The sequence below is a fragment of the Alosa alosa genome, chromosome 8 (genome assembly GCF_017589495.1).
Source record: "Alosa alosa isolate M-15738 ecotype Scorff River chromosome 8, AALO_Geno_1.1, whole genome shotgun sequence".
Lineage (NCBI taxonomy): Eukaryota > Metazoa > Chordata > Actinopteri > Clupeiformes > Clupeidae > Alosa > Alosa alosa.
Genome location: NC_063196.1, coordinates 29,906,192 through 29,928,075, shown reverse-complemented (window position 1 = coordinate 29,928,075; position 21,884 = coordinate 29,906,192). Strand labels below are relative to the sequence as shown.

At 42.0% G+C, this 21,884-nt stretch overlaps 1 protein-coding gene across 1 annotated transcript in view; it reads left to right on the top strand.

Moving 5' to 3' along the window:
* Window positions 1-21,884, top strand: part of LOC125299476 (dynein axonemal heavy chain 8-like) — a 48,389-nt gene that overhangs the window by 11,531 nt on the left and 14,974 nt on the right. Inside the window, exons 36-65 of the mRNA XM_048250761.1 lie at window positions 228-427; window positions 557-710; window positions 919-1,082; window positions 3,068-3,170; window positions 3,303-3,407; window positions 3,602-3,763; window positions 4,422-4,646; window positions 4,742-4,914; window positions 6,851-7,029; window positions 7,140-7,327; window positions 7,432-7,518; window positions 7,933-8,040; window positions 8,151-8,285; window positions 8,549-8,710; window positions 10,944-11,190; window positions 11,453-11,694; window positions 15,601-15,741; window positions 15,958-16,189; window positions 16,353-16,495; window positions 16,591-16,725; window positions 17,277-17,399; window positions 17,629-17,842; window positions 18,093-18,202; window positions 18,322-18,485; window positions 19,700-19,892; window positions 20,023-20,145; window positions 20,350-20,480; window positions 20,893-21,046; window positions 21,149-21,313; window positions 21,624-21,850. Coding sequence (XP_048106718.1) covers window positions 228-427; window positions 557-710; window positions 919-1,082; window positions 3,068-3,170; window positions 3,303-3,407; window positions 3,602-3,763; window positions 4,422-4,646; window positions 4,742-4,914; window positions 6,851-7,029; window positions 7,140-7,327; window positions 7,432-7,518; window positions 7,933-8,040; window positions 8,151-8,285; window positions 8,549-8,710; window positions 10,944-11,190; window positions 11,453-11,694; window positions 15,601-15,741; window positions 15,958-16,189; window positions 16,353-16,495; window positions 16,591-16,725; window positions 17,277-17,399; window positions 17,629-17,842; window positions 18,093-18,202; window positions 18,322-18,485; window positions 19,700-19,892; window positions 20,023-20,145; window positions 20,350-20,480; window positions 20,893-21,046; window positions 21,149-21,313; window positions 21,624-21,850 — 4,889 coding nt within the window. The remainder of the gene's footprint in view (window positions 1-227; window positions 428-556; window positions 711-918; window positions 1,083-3,067; window positions 3,171-3,302; window positions 3,408-3,601; window positions 3,764-4,421; window positions 4,647-4,741; window positions 4,915-6,850; window positions 7,030-7,139; window positions 7,328-7,431; window positions 7,519-7,932; window positions 8,041-8,150; window positions 8,286-8,548; window positions 8,711-10,943; window positions 11,191-11,452; window positions 11,695-15,600; window positions 15,742-15,957; window positions 16,190-16,352; window positions 16,496-16,590; window positions 16,726-17,276; window positions 17,400-17,628; window positions 17,843-18,092; window positions 18,203-18,321; window positions 18,486-19,699; window positions 19,893-20,022; window positions 20,146-20,349; window positions 20,481-20,892; window positions 21,047-21,148; window positions 21,314-21,623; window positions 21,851-21,884) is intronic.

Below are 21,884 nucleotides of genomic sequence, written 5' to 3'. Positions count from 1 at the left end.
CTTTGGTCTATTGGGCAGTTGATTGAGGTTGTCTTGTTTTTAAAGCAGTAATTTCACATGAAATCAGACAATTAAGACTAATACCTATTTTTCTTTTAACTTACCCTTGTGTTGTAAAACGGTAGCTAAAAGTTACAAAGATGCACAGTGATGCCATTTTCTTTATACAGTTGGTCTTTGATTGGTATTTCTTCTGTTTTCCTGACTGTGCTGGGTATGTTCCACAGGACATCTGCATCTCAGCTGTGAAGGAGAAGGACATTGAGGCCAAGCTGGCGCAGGTGGTTGACATCTGGTCCAGCCAATCATTTAGCTTCATGACCTTCAAGGGCCGTGGAGAGCTCATGCTTCGTGGGGCTGAAACTGCTGAGATTGTCACCACCATGGAGGACAGTCTCATGTTGCTGGGGTCACTCCTCAGCAACAGGTGCTTCATCATCATAGTATAACACCCTTTGGGTTGTACCGTACACCAACACACGTGTCTGCATGCAGTCATTTTGTACCTTTCTTGTGTGCAGTTCTTGACGTGAGTGCTTTGATTTTCTTTGCGCAGATACAATGCTCCTTTCAAGAAAGACATCCAGAACTGGGTGTTTAAGTTGTCGACATCTTCCGATATCATTGAACAGTGGCTCACCGTTCAGAACCTGTGGGTGTATCTGGAAGCTGTGTTTGTGGGAGGAGATATTGCCAAACAGTTGCCACAGGTGTGTTCATGGTGAAGTGAGTTGTATGGGCTGTCAATTTATGATATTGACAATTTGACAAACACCAGTGATATAGCCTTCTTACTCAGTTCTCATTGTAGTAACATTTTAATTTCATTGGATTATCATTCTTGGTGTACTTATTTTGTCCCAGTTATATTAGCGAATTGAATTCTAACATTTGTTTCGTTGGCACGTTGGTCTGCAGGAAGCCAAGCGTTTCCAGAACATTGACAAGTCCTGGATTAAGATCATGCAGCGCGCTCACGACATCCCCAACGTGGTGCAGTGCTGCGTAGGGGACGAGACCATGGGTCAGCTGCTGCCTCACCTGCAGGAGCAGCTTGAGCTGTGCCAGAAGTCTCTGACCGGGTACAGGATCATCCTCTCATTGGCTCTCTACTCACCACTAACTCACAGATGATCCTACTCGTATTGCCGAAATACATGCCCACTCCTCTCATTCCCCTTCGGGTTTATATATTCACACACCTCACTACCCACACTCATCAGGATCTCACTCGTATTCTACTGTTTTTTACAGTGCATGAAAATGCACTGTTCTGTTATACGAAGTCTTCTTATTATTATTAGAGTGCATGAAAATGCACTCTACTTTTATCCAATTTATTACAGTGCATGAAAATGCACTGTACTGTTCTTCCTAGTCTTCTTATTACAGTGCATGAAAATGCACTGTACTGTTCTTCCTAGTCATCTTCTTATTATATTCTAACACAGTTAATGCAGCTTCAACCGTTTAACGTAGAAACTTCATTCAAACTATGTTACGTAGGTCTTATGGGTGATTTGTACATTTCATCTTTGTAACTTTTATACTTTTTAAACTTAATTAAAAACTATTGAAAATTTCTCCATAGACTTAACATTGGCCTTTATGACATCACAGCAATTAGAATCTTATGCCAGGTGGCCAGGCCACCTGCATCAACTTTCAGTGTCTCAGGCTTTAAACATACAGACCTATTCGCCTTATTCACCCGGCTGCCATAACGAGGCTGAGGGGTACACTTGCCATTACACCTCAGTCCAGCAGATGGTGGTGGTAATGCACTCAACTGTTTCCTCTGTCCACAACTGTTTCAAAAGTCCTTGCTACAATAATTCCCTATTAAACAATTTAACCATTTAAACTATCCACCTATTTAACTGTTCAGTCATTCCAACTATATTAAACCTCATCTACCTAGCAAATAATTTAACCATTTAAACTATTTAACTCTTCAGTCATTCCAACTATATTAAACCTCATCTACCTAGTTAAGTCATTCCAACTATTTTAAACCTCATCTACCTAGTTCAGTCATTCCAACTATATTAAACCTCATCTACCTAGCAAATAATTTAACCTTTAAAACTATCCACCTATTTAACTGTTCAGTCATTCTAACTATATTAAATCTCATCTACCTAGCAACCAATATAGTTTGTTTTTACTCTGTATGATATTTTACATCATATTTTTTTGCATTTTCATGCACTGTATTTCCTTCAGGAAATGCTTTTCTAGTTATTCTTCCCACCAAATGTATGCGTCTAATTCAGCTTTTAACCGTTTAACGTAGAAACTTTGTTCAAACCTTGTAACGTAGGTCTTGAAAAGGACACTTGGGGAATGTATTTACTTTTGTAAACTTTATACTTTTTGAGATATTAATAAAAAACAAGCTTATTTTTCCCCATAGACTTTGCATTGATACTATGACATCACAATGGGCTAATTAACTTGATTTGCACCTGTATCAACTTCCAGCTGCTCAACTAGGACCCATCAAAGGGCCAGTTAAACTGCTTTCTGCTCAACTAGGCCAACTCTCTCTGTGTCTCTCCATTCTACAAGGATATAAGGCACATTCCATCCAACTTTCTATCCATTCATCCTCTTCAAACTATTCACCATTCAACTTTTCAACTATCTGTCTCAGGCTTTAAGCATACAATCTGGCTCTCTTAAGACTACAGACTCTGTTGAACTATTTCCTCTGCCCACAACTGTTTCAAAATAAATGTCCTCACTACAATAATTCACTATTAAATAATTTAATTATTTAAACTACTCAAATATTTAATTGTTCAGCCATTTCAACTGTCAGTTGTTATCAACTATGACTCCAGTCAACTGTTTCCTCTGCCCACAACTGTTTCCAAATAAAAGTTTGTTTTGTATTTTATGTTAATATACAGTTTTGCATTTTCATGCACTGGTAATTTCCTCGAAATTACATTTTCTAGTTTCATTTATATATTTCATTAAGGTGCCTTAGTTCAGTTATATGCAACATAAAAAATTGGGGAACATATCACTAACCTGGAAGTTGATGTCTTTCATGTCAAAGTTACCTTGAGAAAAAGCGTCTCCAGTTTCCACGCTTCTTCTTCGTGTCTGATCCTTCCCTCCTTGAGATCTTGGGGCAGGCCAGCGATTCCCACACTATCCAGGTAACGCTTTCCTTTGTATAAGGCATCTCACATTGTCAAATGTGGTGTTATATTTATTTATGTTATTGTGAGTTTGTTCACATAAATGAAGGGTTATGTCTTGGCTCCCACACACTGCTGCTCTCTTTGTAGTCTCATCTCCTGGGAGTGTTTGACAATGTCAACGAAGTCGAGTTCCATGCCAAGGACTATGACAAGATTCTGGCCGTCATCTCACAGGAAGGCGAAAAAGTGCCTGTAAGTTATGGAGCTTATGATGTATGGGGACAAGTCAAAGATGATCCAAATTGACATTTCTTTTTTGTGATAGTAATTGAGCAAGTTTGTGTATATTTGCTTAGAGTATGTGGTTATACATGTTTAAGTGTATGTGTGTCTGTATGTGTGTGTGTGTGTGTGTGTGTGTGTGTGTGTGTGTGTGTGTGTGTTAGCTGGACAACCCAGTGATGGCCCGTGGGCCTGTCGAGCTGTGGCTAGGTGAACTACTGATGCAACAGCAGTCCTCTCTGCACTCTGTCATAAAAGCAGCAGACCTTCAGATCAACGACTCTAGCTTCCAGCTGCTCAATTTCCTCAATCAGTTCCAAGCTCAGGTGGGTACAGGACAAGAACAGTTTTAGAATACAGTACATGCTAGCTTGGTTTCCAATCAACGTGTTCATGGGAATGTTGACCATTTGAATAAGAAATTCTGATCGGAAACACTTCAAATTCACATACAATTTTCTACTGCTCATTAAAAACTTGATTTATTGGAGAGGGTTAATTCATTCTTGCTGTATGTCTACCTACTTGTTTCTGTAAACATTGCCCTGTCAACCCTACGTTTTGATCCCATAGTTGTTCAGAGCTGTTCCCTTGATTAGAAGAATATCCGTATATAATTTGCATAACTCACAGTGGATGGAAACGCATGCAGATGTGCATTTCTTTAACCAAATTTTCATGAATGCACTTTTCAATATCTGAAGCCCAGCCAGGGATATGTCAGTATTGTGGCTATGGAGGCAAGCAAAATGACAACACAGTAGAATTAGGTTAAGGATGTACAGCCTTAAAGGAGAAATACAGCGATTTTTTCACATAGATCTCCATTTATTGAGGTCACCGAGTACTGTCGGTACAGAAAAAAACAAAAATGTTTTTTCCTAGCTCAAGTATTTCTCCTTTAATGCTTGATGATGGTTTGTTGTTGATAGAGTGTATGTAAAAGGGTGGAGGACGCTCAGTTGATGCTTTTCTGCTTCTCAGGTGGGCCTTCTGGGGATCCAGATGCTCTGGACCCGAGACTCCGAGGAGGCGTTGCGCAACGCCAAAGACGACAAGAAGATCATGCCGCTGACCAACCAGAAGTTCCTGGACCTGCTCAACACACTCATCTCACAGACTACTCATGACTTGACCAAGTTTGACCGAGTGAAGTTTGAGACCCTGGTGACAATCCATGTCCACCAAAGAGATATCTTTGACGACCTGGTGAGTTAGCAGTGTTGTTTTGGCATCTTTGCTCAGTGAATGTCAGAGGTTATGTGAATGGAGCAGAACTCTGATGCCTGCTCTTCTCTTTGTAGGTGAAAATGCACATCAAGTCAGTGAACGATTTTGAGTGGCTGAAACAGAGCAGGTTTTACTTCAAAGAGGACCTGGACCAGGTCTTGGTGTCCATCACTGATGTGGACTTCATCTATCAAAATGAGTTCTTGGGCTGCACAGACCGTCTGGTCATCACCCCTCTGACTGACAGGTAGGATCACTGATACTGGTTGCCATGGCACCGCAAATGGCTGCCTCGGTGTCTTGGTGCGCTTTGTTTTGTTTTTGTTTGTTTGTAAACTCAGTTTCTTGCAATTCTTTAGCGAACTCTTACACTACCCTCACCGCCTCATTCGCTGTCATTTTGGACATTATCACCGCTGCATGGAAAGCGAAACGCCGAAGGAGAGGGAGACGCGTCAGGGCGCTCGTATGTCTCCGGAGACGAGGACATTGCACTCCGGTACCGGGAATATTTCTCTCTAACGTGTGTTAGAGATGTGTGGTTGGCGGTTACAGCCGCGGATAAACCGCGGATCTGGCAGATAACATGACGAAAAATAATATTTTAATTCAATTCGGGCGGGTGGCGGTTTAACCAATGAAATGGAAAAAAAAATTTTAGAAAGTTTAAATTAAGTATAGCCTATGGTAGCCTACCAGCATTTTTCCTCTCCAGTGTGCAATAAGAAAGTAGAATACAGTGAGAGTTGACCGATGATTCATCTCCCATGTCGAGTCTCGTTACAGCGCCTTGGTAGGCCACTAGCAAACCTGCAAGCTATGAGCCCAATACTGTCAGTATTGGATAGTGTTGGGGTAACGAGTTACAAAGTGTTAATGTGTCACTGTAATTTAGTTACTTTATTAAGTAAGGAAGTAAGGTAACGCATTTAAAATTTCAGTAATTAACGTCCATCCCTGTGTTACTCACAATATGTCTTAATGTATTGACTTATTGTTTCCATAGCAGCATGCAGTAATATTGCCTATTAAAAATATAGATTAGCCTAGATACATTATTAGTGCGCAGGGTAGAGCACACATTCGCTTCCTGTGCTCTCCCTCAAACAGGTTGGCTTCAGCCCACACCTATACGCAGCTTTTGCAAGGACTGTTTATGCAAGACTACAAGTGGCGCGGTGTAGCCTACACAACTTTTTCAGTCCTCGAGCACTAAAAAACAATGTTTTGATTTAACTCAATCAAATTAAAGAGTCTTCTTGAAATTAAAAACTCTTCTTAATAGTTTATATTGTTGGTTGGTTTAATAGCCTACTGTTGCCAATGAAAAGTCGTCCTAATGGGTCTCAACACGTCGCTCTCAAGCTAACAGTCGCTTGGGCTACTACATTTAAACACAATTGTTGCCGCGAGGCATTCCAGCCTACGAATTTAATAAAAAACAGTTAATCTTGCAAAATTAAAAAAAAAATCAGTTTAGGCTACCGTAGGCCTTGGCTACGCAATAAGGTTTCCATTACAGCAGCGCACGTTCAATGACTGAAAGCGACTGTCTCGATTACAAGCCTGTCCCAAATAAAGCCCTGTGCTTTGCGCAGCCTAAGTAAATAATAGAACCCGGTCAAATTTGAGGAATTACGGCATTTAAAGATTGTAAAAAACGTTCAATTCATGGCACGTTTATTATTATTGTTTTTTATGCATTCTGCAGAGAAGGGAGACTGATGTTGGTCACGGTTTGGAATGAAAGGGAGAAAACAGTAGGCCTCGAGTAACACAGCGGATATTGCTCATATAGGCCTACCTATACATTTTTTAAATGTATTTATTTATTTATTTATTTATTTATTTGACGACGTAGTTAAGGCGGCAGGCGTGTGTTACTAAGGTGGCCGCCTTAGCTGCAAAGTGTTGCGGGAAACCCTGAACTATTGTATGTCATGCACCTTGAGACCAAAATACATTTCTCGTATGTGAAAACATACTTGTTGGCAATAAACATGCATCTGATTCTTATGATTCTGACATGATTTCTGTCACTGTGTCTCTTAATCTGGTTGACTTTGGATGGCATTTAGATGCAGATCAAAAATCTTATCTGAGACTTCACAAGTTCTGTTAAGTTTATATAGTGGTGTGGTGTGTGGCGTTCAGTGATACTGAGTGCTGTGGTCTGCCTGAAGGTGCTACATCACGCTGGCTCAGGCCCTGGGCATGAGTATGGGTGGAGCGCCAGCAGGACCCGCTGGAACAGGAAAGACTGAGACCACCAAAGATATGGGCCGCTGCCTGGGGAAGTACGTGGTGGTATTCAACTGCTCAGACCAAATGGACTTCAGAGGCCTTGGCAGAATCTATAAAGGTTTGTTAATGAGTTAGTTCACATACAATATTGATTTCCAAATGATCTCTGCACTGACACCTCACATGGTGAAGACTTTGTGACTGATAAGAGAGTATATGTCTTCATAGGGCTGGCACAGTCTGGGTCCTGGGGATGCTTTGACGAGTTCAACAGAATTGACTTGCCTGTCCTGTCGGTAGCAGCCCAGCAGATCTACATTGTCCTGACTTCTCGTAAAGAGCGTAAAACTCAGTTCATTTTCACTGATGGAGACAATGTGGATCTTAATCCAGAATTTGGTCTCTTCATTACTATGGTGAGTGTGTAGCAGATGCGGATGACCTTTAGTTGCAACCATTCCCTTTTGTGTCAGTAGTAGTAGCAGATGGTCCACCCTAACCAACTGTGTTTAATTTTCAGAACCCTGGCTATGCAGGTCGTCAAGAACTTCCGGAGAATTTGAAGGTGCAGTTCAGGACTGTGTCTATGATGGTCCCAGACAGACAGGTGAGCTTCAAGTAGCTCTTACCGTTTCGTTTAGGATTAGGATGTCACTTCCTTTTCTGTGGGTTTGAGCAATTAGTGGCTTTCACACAAATTACTGGTAAGAATATGTATTATAAATTACGCAACTGGTTGGGGCTTTTTCTGATCACACCCCATCTCTCACTCCCACTTGCTCCCACTTGCTTCCTGTCACTCTCCACTGTCCTGTGAAATTAAAGGCATAAAAAAGCCCCAAAAATAAATAAAAAAGAATATTATATCCAGGTTGTATGAGAGGCTAATGTTTTCAATAACTAACTAAAGCTGATGTTTTTTTCCTTGAAGAGCAGCAATGCCATTGGTTTTGTGTCTTAGAAAAGCTTTAAGATTTGCTGGTTGGACCTCCATGTAATCCTCCCCATTCCTCCCATTCAGATTATTATGAGGGTGAAGTTGGCCAGTTGTGGGTTTATAGAGAATGTCATCTTGGCCCAGAAATTCTTTGTGCTCTATAAGCTTTGTGAGGAGCAGCTCACAAAACAGGTCAGTGTCTCAACTTGTCATCAAAGCATACTCAAAGCATTTCTACTGTTTTGAAAATTCACAGTTTGTCTGGACCTTACTGACAGTGCTTGTTTGACCTTGGCCTGTAGGTCCACTATGACTTCGGTTTGAGGAACATCCTGTCAGTGCTGAGGACTCTTGGAGCTCAAAAAAGAGCCCGGCCCCAAGAGACAGAGTCCAGTATCGTCATGAGAGTGCTGCGTGACATGAACCTTTCAAAACTGGTGCGTTCTAGGCCACACTAGTGCATTTTAGGCCAACACACCACCTTACACACCTAACTATAAACCAGTATCTCATACACATCACTGCTACAATATAGTACAGCAATGACATGGTTTGATAAGAAATGTATAGCTACATCAGTTGTAGAACACTGAATGGACTGATAGTGGGATTCTGTGAGCACTGATACACTCATGAAAAGTACTGATTGCTGTTGTGTCATTATTCCGTAAAGTGACTCTCATTTGGTATGTGTGTGCAGGTGGATGAGGACGAGCCGCTCTTCCTCAGCCTGATCAGTGACCTGTTCCCAGGCATCCAGCTGGACAGCAGCACATATGTTGAACTGCAGGCTGCTGTGGAGACCCAGGTGCACCAGGCAGGCGTCGTCAACCACCCACCCTGGAACCTCAAACTAGTGCAGGTACTGCTCTGCTCTCTGATCACTTACAAATGGATTGCTTCTACAATTACAATTACTTAAGTTTAGTATCATTAAACACTATGAATAATACAAGGATTAAAGTTCTCCGTCATAGGACGGATTTCCGTCAATTTGATTTTAGAAATGTCATATTTGAGATCGATGCAGATCCGATAAGAAAAAAATAGGGGATTATCACCTTTGCTTTTCCAAAGAACACGTATGGAGGACTAGATAGATAGATAGATAGATACTTTATTGATCCCCGAGGGGAAATTCAGGACTATAACGGTCTAAAAGTTGGATTATAGTGACACATTAGATACAGCTGATGAGGTTGGCCAATCCGCTTTAACTTTTTTTGGATATGATATTGTGAGCTCTATGTGCGAATTCGAGAAGCGCAAGGGTGACCATACATTTTGGTAGGGCAGAAAGTCTGACTTTTTTTAATAGCCTATCATTTTGAGCTACATTAAAATGACATATTTTACAGGACTTTGCTGTATGCTTAAATCATGTCACAGTCAGAATTGTAGATCAGTAACACATCAGTTAAGTTTGCACCGTTCTCATCACGTTAAACCAGCGAAGCATAACAAAACTTTTTTTGTTTTGTTCTGTCTGGCCTGCTGCTAACTATCTAATATTTTTAAGTAGTTGGGTTTTATAACTGCAACTCAAGACAGTTGGGTGTTATGGATAATTGTCTGACCACTCTATCTTCTAATTTCAACCTAATTTAACAGAAACTCAACACGGTTAACAGGTGCAACACTACTCGCCATTTCTGCATCTTGAAATGAAACGATAGGCCTAATTTATAACTGGCGGAATAATTTGAGTAGTTCTAGAATATGACCATACAGGCGTCTTTTAGCGCGGATTGCAATCCTCTTTAAAGCCGCCAGGGTTATGCGATAAATTATTGAGGAATGGGGGAGAACTAACAAGCCATGGTGTAAAGAAATTAAAGTGCCAGGGGTTTGCTTTTGCGCGGTTCGCTGCAAGAAAATTGTTTGTGGATGCAATAGCAAAACGTTTTAGCAGGCCACCAATCAGAAGACCGCCATAAGGTTAACGTTTGTGCACTTCAGGACATCTTACCTACCTGGTGCAACTAGCCACCACGACAGAGGTAGGCTACGTTTATCTATGGCTGACCGCTTTTACGTTTAGAAAGTAGGCTACGCGATGTTCTTTCATAGCGAATACGACCTGTCCCTCACCATATCGCAACCTCTTGTCAACCTTATACAATCTGTTGCTGAAGACAAAAGCACCGTCTCCAGATTGTCGTTATCTTGGAAAACTGAGTTGTCAAAAACTGAGTTGTCAAAATTACCATGTTTTCATTAAATGCGGATGAGGCAACAAATGGAAATATGAACAATATCTAGAATGTTCTGGTTCGTTACTTTGATGAGGAAATGGGAAGTCTTGCAAACTTTATTTTATATATTTTACTTGGTGTTGAATTGCATATTAACAAGAAAAAAATCTCCCCTTTAAACACTTTTGGCCTGAAGTAATTAAATAAGAGTGCGTTAAAGCCTTTCTACAATATTGCTGCAGTAGAAAAGAACAGCAATGGCTAATCAGCAATGGTCAGGGATGGTACTAAAATATATTTTTGTTCATCAGGAAAACTCTATCTCAATCAAGAACACTCTCAATTTGCCTTATTCACATGGCGGCCATTGGCGGCTAAAACGAGGCTACAGGGTACACAAACCATAGGATTGTTATGTTCTATGCATTCACCTGTAGGTGGCATTAATTATATAGTAAGTGTACCCTGTAGCCTCGTTTTGGTTTAAACAATGGCCGCCGTGTGAATAAGGCGAATACTCCCTTTACTTTGCTGTTTGCATCTTTTTGTACATTAAAAACCAATAGGTCGCGATCGCAAAAGGGGTGCTATCTCTATAGGTAGATAAGAACAACGTATGACTTATGGCCTGAAAAAGGTTCAGTCAAACGATTTTTTTTCACTTTAATCCCTGATAATATTCTTTCTTGATTTTATTAAGTCAGTATAGTAGGCACATTTTGCGTCCTATTAGTTTATGCAGGTGAATGTTTATTTTGAAGGAAATTGTGTAAATAGTTCTGCAAGGTACAAAGGTCAAACAGCTGTCAGTGTCATAAAATGGCTGAAATGTAGTGTTGGTGGATGTTGTTGCTAAACATCTGTTTGCTTTCTGTGATTTGTTCTGTTATTGGTGTTTAGTTATATGAAGCTTCGCGTGTCCGTCACGGTCTGATGACCCTGGGCCCCAGTGGGGCAGGCAAGACCATGGTCATTAACATCTTGATGCGAGCTTTGTCGGACTGTGGCACCCCCCACAGAGAGATGAGGATGAACCCCAAAGCCATCACTGCCCCTCAGATGTTTGGCCGCTTGGACGCCGCAACCAATGACTGGACAGATGGCATCTTCTCCACGCTGTGGAGGAAGACTCTGAAAGCTAAGAAGGGTAAATGATCATCAGAAAAGGAGGATAATGAGTAACAAATGAACAGTTCCCCTAGGTGATGACAAACATAAATAGTTTGGAAAAGTCAGACACCACAGTAGGGGTAGCATGATGATTGTATATATATATATGTAGGCTATGAAAAGTGATGATGAAATTGCATATCAGTGCATTGCATTGATGCAGTGTTACACTCACTTGGTTCAGTATCAGTCTGCAGTTCTTAAGGTGTGAAAGTGATTGATGCTCCTCATGACACCAGGTGAGAACATTTGGATAGTTCTGGATGGCCCTGTGGACGCCATTTGGATTGAGAACTTGAACTCTGTCCTGGACGACAACAAGACTCTCACCCTGGCCAACGGTGACCGTATCACCATGTCCCCCTGCTGCAAGCTGGTGTTTGAGGTGCACAACATGGACAACGCCTCCCCAGCCACTGTCTCCAGAGTGGGCATGGTGTTCATGAGCTCATCAGCTCTGAGCTGGAGGCCCATCCTACAGGTAAACACTGGAAGAGAACGAGTGGACAACCAACTACTGGAATGAAATGAAGTAGGGCCGTGCTCTCCCACCATAGTAGTCTCTAACTAACCTATTTACTGATGAGTGTATTATAGCCTACTTTGTATAATGTTAGGGATCAGCTTAATTATTGATACATCACACATGCAGTAATCATGAATCGAAACAAAGAATGGAACAATACACAGTATACAATAGTACAATACACTAAACTGTAATTGATCCATGAATCATGAGTCATGACAAAGTCCTTTTAGGCCCTCCATTCGGTGGCCATATAGCAACACTTTTTGGGCACTCATTGTGCATCCTATTCAGCAGAAATGCGCGTGCGCAAGGCTTCACGACACCAATCTTGCTCCAGCGGCGAGTTCACAACACATGATTGGCAAGATGTCTTTACAACACACCATATGATTGGCTCAATGTATTCACATCACACCTCATGATTGGCTCAATGTATTTACATGTTGACGTTTTTCCGAGGAAGGGGTGGGATATGTGTAGACGTTACAAACTAACCCCATGCATTTCTATGGAGGATTTTTTGAGTGCTGTGTCTCCTCATTAGAAAGTCTCTGGTCATGATTCATTCAACAGGAGCTCTGACCCAACTGTTCAAATTTGGATACAATGTTCAGTGTTTCCTCTACGTTTATTTCAGCATGGCGGCCCCCCACAGTTTAATTAATACCGCCACAGTATCAGAATCAAGGCAGACGCACATTTGCTTTTTAAATAATCCTGCGACGTATCCTCCCCTGCTGGCTGCCACTCACATTGCAATTTAACCAAGTTGCCTAAACTATTCAGAGGTTATTATGGCCCGTCCAGTTTCAGTTCACATATTATATATTGATGTAGCCTATTTAAAGCATTAACTTTCTTCTCAGTGTTTCCTCTTCATTTAGCGGTGCCACTGCTTCAGAATTAGGGGGGACGCAAAATATTGTCCGGAAGCATAGTAGGTAAATGCCCTCTGCTGGCTGCTGAAAATTGCAGTTTACGAATAAACAGCAATGCTAATCCGAGGTACCTGTCTAGTTTTATTCCATAAATATATTGTTTTTATAGACGTTAGTGGCATGCGCTATCAAGAGCTTCCATGTGCTACGAATGTTTGTCAACATCTCAAAAACGACAATTTTCGCACAACTTGGTGGAAAGGTGTAGCACAGGCCAAGGAAAACCCATTAATCACGAATCGACGCAGTAAAAAAGCAACTAAGCTGGTAGTAACGAAGATAAATTGCAAAACATTTTGTATGCACTCGCGGTGATGGCCTAGTAGGCCTAATGTGAATCGCGGACTATAAAGCAAAGGAGATTTGCACCAAATAAAGGCAGTGTTGTGAGTTGTGTTTTTACAACGTGTTGGCACAAAACTTAATTTCTGTCATAAACGAAGTAAGCTAAGCGTTTCTCCATTGTCATCGTGAACTACCGGTATGTTCAAGCGTTCAAGTGACAATGTGGTTTAATGCATGGGTTAATGTGACGTGAATCAGACAGAAGATGGGCCTTTGAAGAGGTTCATTAGCCTTACTGTATTACTAATTCTTACTGTTTCTCTGTACAAGCCAATAAGGTAAAATTGTGTACCTGACAAGTTTCGGCTACCTTGCCTCTGTAGCCTTCATCAGAGGTGTCCTGTGATGTTGGTGTGACGTCGTCTGAGCTGTGTTATATGGAGTTTTCCATCCCACCTGATGTGAACCGGGATGAAGGAGCCTACCAACTATCCCACACCTGGGACACAGTCCTGCAGGGCCGCCCCCGGCTGTATGAAAAACCACCAGACAGCAGAGGGCCCTCGAGCACCCCAGGGGACACGGGCCGGATGGAAAACTCCATATAACACAGCTCAGACGACGCCACACCAACATCACGTGACACCTCTGATGAAGGCTACAGAGGCAAGGTAGCCGAAACTTGTCAGGTACACAATTTTACCTTATTGGCTTGTACAGAGAAACAGTAAGAAGAAGATGGGCCTGTCTTAGTTCCTGAATCCTGTCCCTCTCAAGTCACGTTAGGCTAAATGGTGTGATTAGCTACTAGAACTAGATGTACCGCAGAGCGGTACAAAATATGACCGCCGCCCAGTCCAGCACATTTTTTTTTTCCACAAAAATAAATCACGCTAAAAGGCCTATATGATTCTAACTGTCTCGCTAAATTGCATTATCCACACTCAGTTCTCACTGGTATCTGCTAGACAACAAGTACCAAAACATGATTAGTTCATAGAATTCACATGTAAAATTAATTTTATACAACCCCACCCCCATCTTGCATGTTCATAATTCTGAGAAATTCTTGAATTGTGTGCGTGTACACGTTTATGTTTATGTGTGTGGGTGTGTGTGCGTGCTTGTGTGTTTATTTTAAAATGTATTTTCTTAATATTTCTTTTAAAATATTAATTGCTTAGAAATACTGCTAATTTAATGCTGTTTAACAAATGTATAAATTGTGCACTGTCGCTTTAAGACAGTCGCTTTAATTCACGTTTATTTCTCAATGATCTTCTGCCTGCTACGGTATGGCCCTCTCACACTTTTTAAATGGTCAGTAGTGGGAACTACTGCTGCCTTCATGATTTCCTTTTAAAAGTTTCTTATAAGAAGGAGATATCAATTATCAACAATGGCAAGCCAGCTGGAACCTGTGGCTCTCTCCCTCTCGTGGAGTGCAGACGCTGCCCCAATTAAATGGATCGCATGTTCACGTTAGATCTGCTGCAAAGGAGATAACTAAGAGTTAACTTGGTTTAACATGATGTTATCTCTATTTAACATGTTGTTTTGACATTGACATTGTTCTCTAAGGAGAGTGAAAAGCAGTTTGCAGTAAAGCTAACCAACGTCGTCTCTATCGCAGGAAAAAAATAGCGAGCAGCCTGATAACCAAATGAAATGCTCAGCGGGCCGGATGAAAGTGCTTGGCGGGCCGCAGTTTGCCCACCCCTGTCCTAGGCCCTACGGTTCTCAAGATATTCACAGAAAACTGTGTCTGCCCTACCCTCCTTTCGGGGGGTCCAGTACAGCGGGGGGGCTACAGATCAAAACGAAAAACGATGGTTCCATGCTATCCATGTGGGGTTACATGCCCACCAAGTTTCGTGTACCCCATTATTGTGTGGCCCCCCATGAACGGAATTCCACGAAACTTGGCGTGCATTCAGAGGGTGTCATAATGATCCTACACTTCCAATTTCGTGCAGTTTTGACTATGTTAGGTCACAGATACCTTCAATTACACCACCTCATTTTTACTTTTTTGTGTTTAACTAGGTGGCGCTATACATGAAATGAGTGGTTATGGAATGGGTTGACATTGCCCTTTTGAGATCAACATACAAAAAAAAATGGTCCTCCTAAACCCTACTGTTCTCGAGATATTCACAGAAAACTGTGTCTGCCCTACCCTCCTTTCGGGGTGCAGTCCAGCGGGGGCTACAGATCAAAACAAAAAACGATGGTTCCATGCTATCCATATGGGGTTACATGCCCACCAAGTTTCGTGTACCCCAGTCTTTCAGTGTCCCGGGAATCCTTGACGGAAATTTGGACATGCGAAAAAGAAAAAAAAAAAGAAAAGAAAAAAAATCTGACTAAACCTATTAAACCTACTGTAATAAAAAAAACATCCCGGCAGTGACACCCGGCCAGTTTTTTCATACTAACCTGCCGCCACTGTTAAAAAAAAATCTAGCGGAAACACTGATGTTAAAGAAAAGCTATGCAACAACTACTGGACATGTGTTGCATTTAACTTAGAGATAAGAAATAGGTTTCATTTGGATTGTTTATCCCATTTAGATGTTTAATCTACTTGTTTCCAGTGCTGTTAAATGCAGTTCTACTGATTTCTCCATAACAGGGGTGGGCTTACAAACGCAGTGCCCAGGAAGCTGACACCCTGATCAGTTTGTATGACCAAGTGTTTGAGGATGCACATGTCTTTATAAAGCAAAACCTCAAACCTAAAATGGACCTCTTGGAGTGCAACTACATCATGCAGGTATGCTCACGTCCATATGTCTGCTAGATATTACTGGTAATAACCCAGGGTTATTCAATACGTATTGTAGAAATCATATTTATGGGTTTACTGTGCTTTTTTTGTATGGATAGAAACATGTGCTTTCCTCCTGTATGTACTGTGTGGGGGGGGGGGCACTTTTGTGTGTGTGTGAACGTATGTGTGATATGTGTGTGTGTGTGTGTGTGTGTATAGTCACTGAATCTGCTGGAGGGCCTGATCCCCACCAAGGAGTCCGGCGGTGTGGTGAGCTCCAGCCACCTGGGCCGGCTCTTTGTCTTCTGCCTGATGTGGAGCCTGGGTGCGCTGCTGGAGCTGGACGGGCGTAGCTGCCTGGAGGCCTTCCTGCGCAAGCACGACAGTAAGATTGACATGCCGCCCACCAAGCCCGGAGAGACCATCTTTGAGTACATGGTCAACCAGAATGGTGAGCACAGCCTCGGTCCGACCAGCCATGTTGCATCGGTTCAATAGCTTGTGTTAGAGCCTAGGTGGCCTCAACCCACCAGGCTAAACTGAAAGTACAAGTGAAGGGATTTGTGTTGTGTGAGGTGACAATGTGAGATAAAGCCCTCTTTTTTGTGCTCCAGGTGAGTGGGATCACTGGATGTCATATGTGGTGGAATATGTTTACCCAACGGACTGCGTCCCTGATTACTCCTCTATCCTTGTGCCCAACGTGGACAACACACGGACCAACTTCCTTATTGAAACGATCGCAAAACAACACAAGGTAGCCAGCCTTTATTAGCACATTCCAAAAATGAAATGTCTCATGCAAGAATGCAAGACAGGTCAACTGTTGGAATGTGCACTTTCCCAACACAGGCTGTTCTGCTCATTGGTGAACAAGGGACTGCCAAGACAGTCATGATTAAAGGCTACACAAAGAAATATGACCCAGAAACTGACCTGTTCAAGTCCATGAACTTCTCCTCTGCCACTGAGCCTGTGATGTTCCAGGTAGTATATACATCAGTATATACATTTCAAGTCAAGTCAAGTCAAGTCAAGTCGGCTTTTATTGTCAATTTCTTTACATGCACTGGTCATACAAAGAATTGAAATTTCGTTTCTTACTTTCCCATGCAGACATAGACATGCTTTAAATACAGACATAGACATACTATAGACATAGCCATAGACAATAAACATTAAATTAAAGTGCAAGACTGAAATATAGAACATGTATGTATCAAAATAGAAATATAGGACATATATATAAAAAAAATAGAGGTAGTTGTGTTGTATATTTATATAGTCTTAACAGTTACATGAAGTTTAAACTTGTGCTTGTGTGACCTGTATATTTACATTGATATGCAGTATGCAGTAATTTCAAGTATATCAGGCTTGGGGGGGCGGGGGGGGTTAGGGTAGACAGGATCCTAGTTTCCTAGGTTCCTGGCTGGCTGGTGGGTGGGGGGGGCTGTCAGTGATGGGAGAGTGGGTAGAGTGTGTGAGTGTGTTTATCTATGTGTGTGTTTGTGACTATCTTCTTTGCTGGGCTGCAGCGCACAGTGGAGAGCTACATTGAGAAGCGCATGGGCAGCACGTATGGCCCTCCCGGTGGTCGAAGGATGACCGTCTTTGTGGATGACATCAACATGCCTGTTGTCAACGAGTGGGGAGATCAGGTGTCAAAAGCTACACTCTTATCCCCTCCATGGGGCATGCAAACCATAATACTCATTCTTACCATTAAAACTTTTTCAAACAAACTCTTTAAACAAATCCATTATTACCTTTCATTAGTACTAGTAGACACTACAAGTGTAGATCTCCCTCTTTAGACCCATTTGGATTGGATGCAAAAGGGTAAATTCAAAGGATTGTAATTAACACATTTATGCCATTCCCGCCCAGATTACCAATGAGATTGTGCGTCAGATGATGGAGATGACGGGCATGTACAGCCTGGACAAACCTGGAGACTTCACCACCATTGTGGATGTGCAAATTATGGCTGCCATGATCCACCCTGGAGGTGGCCGCAACGACATCCCCCAGCGACTCAAGAGACAGTTCAGCGTCTTCAACTGTACACTCCCTGCCAACAGCTCTATTGACAAGATCTTTGGTACATATTTGTTTTATAAAAAAAAAACAATGTGGGACACCATAGCACAATATTATCATAAAACATCATTAAAAGAGTCTGCTTTTAATAACTCATTGTAAATTGTATTGTGAAGGGATCAGCAAAACACTATGTTATGTCATGGTATTAAACCCCACCAGTCTGTGGTCTAAAAATACAGAAATTCATGTACAAAATAACAATAGTTCCATTGTGGTTCATTGTGTTCCGCTCTGCATCTCCTCCTCAGGAATTATTGGTTGTGGATACTTCCATGAATGCAGAAATTTCAAGCCAGAGGTCACAGATATGATCCCCTCTCTAGTGTCTGCCTCTAGGATTGTCTGGCAGATGACTAAGGTAACAGAAGAGAATTTCTCCACTTAGTCTTAGCAAGGTTCGTACAGTTCGTGTATACTGTACATTGTAAAACTGAGAGATGGTTCTGACTGTAACCCCCCGGTGTTGTGACCCCTCAGGTGAAAATGTTGCCCACCCCATCAAAGTTTCACTACTTCTTCAACCTGCGCGACCTGTCCCGAATCTGGCAGGGCATGCTCAACATCAAGACTGAGGAGTGTGAAGACGTCGCCACTTTACTGGCTCTCTTTAAGTGTGAATGCATAAGGGTGATTGCAGACAGGTGAGGCAGTGATGGAGTGTACTTGTTGCCTGTAGACCTTCTCAAGTAATGGCTCCATTCATTCAATCTTTATTTATTCTCGGAGGTTCATTGAGGGTAGTCCTCATTTTCAGTGAAGCCGAGATTACACAGTAACAATGGAATAACAAGAGATATAGTGTAATAAAATTGTCGAAAATAAAACAAAATAAAATAATAAGATAACCTACATAACATTATAAAGGAGGAAGGGAAAATAAAAATACAGAAAATATTAATAATAACAATAATAAAATAACATTTACATAAAACAGGTACAACTTGACATAGGAAGGTTTGTGATTACAGATCTAAATTGATTATAGGAAAGTAGAGAGTTCATTTTTATGTTACATTGGAGATTATTCCAGGAAGTAGGGGCACCATAACAAAAGGCCGACTTTCCCAACTCAGTGTGGATACGAGGAACCTTGAGCATCAAACAGTCATTTGATCTGGTCTGATAGGGACCAGAATTCCAAACAAGCATGTTTGAAATATAACCTGGTAATTTTCCAACAATACTTTTGTAAATAAAGAGATACCAATGATTATGTCTCCTCTCAGTCAAAGATGACCAATCCACTTTACCATAGAGGACACAATGATGAGTGCTATAGCCATCTACAGTAATGTACCTTAGGGCAGAGTGGTAGACTGAGTCCAGGGCTTTAAGTGAGCAAGCAGTAGCATTTCTATAAATCACATCACCATAGTCTAGAACTGACATAAAAACTGCTTCAACAACTTGTTTCCTACATTCCATAGGGAGGTTGGCTTTGTTTCTATAGAAGAAACCAATTTTTTGTCATTTGTCAATAACATTGGAACAAGACAATAACATTGAATCCGTTCCAGTTACATAATCCGTTCCATAAATATTACGTTGTAACTGGAACTATTATTAACCTAACAAGGAGCAAATCTTTATTTATATCAACATGTTAGTTCTCATTTAAACTACCAACTACAAGCTAGTCTTGCCACAAACTATGGGTATCAATAGCCAAAGCTACCAAAGCAAAATGTCCACCTTGTTATAACCTTTGGCTTATTGCTGCACTCTTGTTATAACCTTTGGCTTATTGCTGCACCCTTGTGAAGAGAAGTGATATTGTTGCCCCATAATTACTCAAATGTGAAGCTGATTGCAGCAAACTATTCTGCAGTGTACTCTTTGTTCCATTGGCCTGCAGGTTTGTGTGCCATGAAGACAAGGTGTGGTTTGATAAGGCCATAACACAAGTGATCCAGGAGCACGTGGACGCCAGCCTGGTGCCAGAGATCCACCCTGACCCTTACTTTGTGGACTTCCTGCGAGATGCACCTGAACCCACGGGTGATGAGGGAGATGACGTCTGTCTAGACGCACCAAAGATTTATGAGCTGGTACGGCCATTGCAGTAAACAACACAGAGTAATGTTCCTCCATCCCACCAACAGGGACATGATCTAATACAGAATCATCGAAATATTAGATATACATTACTATGTGCACTTTTTCTTGTGTTTTGTTTAGGTTCCAACTTTTGAGTTCCTGTCTGAAAAGCTCCAGTTCTACCAGAGCCAGCATAACGAGGCAGTCCGAGGCACCAGCCTTGACCTGGTGTTCTTTACCGATGCAATGACTCACATCATCAAGGTTCCACTAATCTCAATGTCTCTCTACTCCTCTTCAGTTCCTATCCATCTCTCATTCCTATATTAGTCAGGCCATCTAACTTCAGCTCATCCCTCATCTGTTTTGGCTCAAGTTTTTACCCTTAAGTTTCACTCACACAAACACAAACTTTTGACGGACAAAAGAGAAAAGTCAGTTGTTAACGGTGTATGTGTTGGGCCGCAGATCTCGCGCATCATTAGGACAGATTGTGGCAGTGCTCTACTGGTTGGAGTTGGAGGCTCTGGAAAGCAGAGTCTCACTCGCCTGGCCTCCTTCATCGCTGGCTACCGAATCTTCCAGATCACTCTAACCAGGTTCGGACAGCACCCCTCGATCAGACATAAGGGGCGATGGTAGTGTAGTGGTTAAGGAGCTGGGCTAGCGTGCAGCAGCCTGAAAATTGTGGGTTCAATTCCTGGCTTCCACTGTTGTGCCCTTGGGCAAGGCACTTAACCCCGAGTTGCTCCGGGGACAATGTAATCCCTTGTACTATAGACATACTGTATGTAAGTCTCTTTGGACAACAGTGTCTGTTAACTGAATGTAAATGTAATGTCAGTTACCTTTCAACAAATAGAAACTTACTATTCAGTAAGAGTGTAAGGTTTGGTGGAATAAAAAGGTTTTGTGAAATACAGAACCTGTCAAACTGCGAAAGTGCAGAATAAGTAGTATAAATAACATGTCTGTCTCATCCGTGTAATTTTCTGTTTCCTGTTCCTCTAGATCCTACAATGCTACCAATTTGATGGATGACCTGAAGTTGCTGTACAGAACAGCAGGTGCTGAGGGGAAAGGCATCACCTTCATCTTCACCGATAACGAAATCAAGGACGAGGCTTTCCTGGAGTACCTCAACAACGTCCTCTCGTCTGGAGAGGTCAGCGCAGAGTTGTCATATATTTAGTTTTTGTTTGTTTGCAGTAAGCATAGTTTTTTTGCTCCCTCTACAAAGTGAGGTTATGTGTGTCACGTACTACAGGTGTCCAATCTCTTTGCCCGTGACGAGTTGGACGAGATCACGCAGAGCCTCATCTCTGTGATGAAGAAGGAGCTGCCCAGGCAGCCGCCAACCTTTGACAACCTCTACGACTACTTCATCTCCAGAGTCAGGAAGAACCTCCACGTGGTCCTGTGCTTCTCCCCGGTCTGTCTCCTGCCCACCACACATTTCACACACAGTCTAATATCCTCCTGTACTGTGCTGTCCATGTCACTAAGCCTTTCACTTCTTAGTGTGAAAGCCATCTCCTGGGTTCTTGTGCCAGATCTTAAAAGTATGAATTACTGTTTTCCAGACATGAAAAAGAATAGAAAGTACAGTCTAAAAATTTTGTTCATAGTGTTATAGGCTATACATGTCTCATGTGGCACTGAAAATATTGAAGACGTGCCAGCATATCCTGGAGAAGCTTTGGGGGAATTAAGACGCTTTTTGGTCCTTGGTGTGCGTCCAGGTGGGTGAGAAGTTCCGCGGGCGCTCGCTGAAGTTCCCTGGGCTCATCTCTGGCTGCACCATGGACTGGTTTACACCGTGGCCCAGCGAGGCCCTGGTGGCCGTCTCCCACTATTTCATGGCCGAGTTCCCCATGGTCTGCTCCCCCGAGGTCAAGGCCGCAGTGGTCAAGACAATGGGCATTTACCACGACAAGGTGTCCGTCACCTGCGACAGCTACTTTGAGAGGTATTTTCTATTTCTGTGCAGAAGAATACAGACA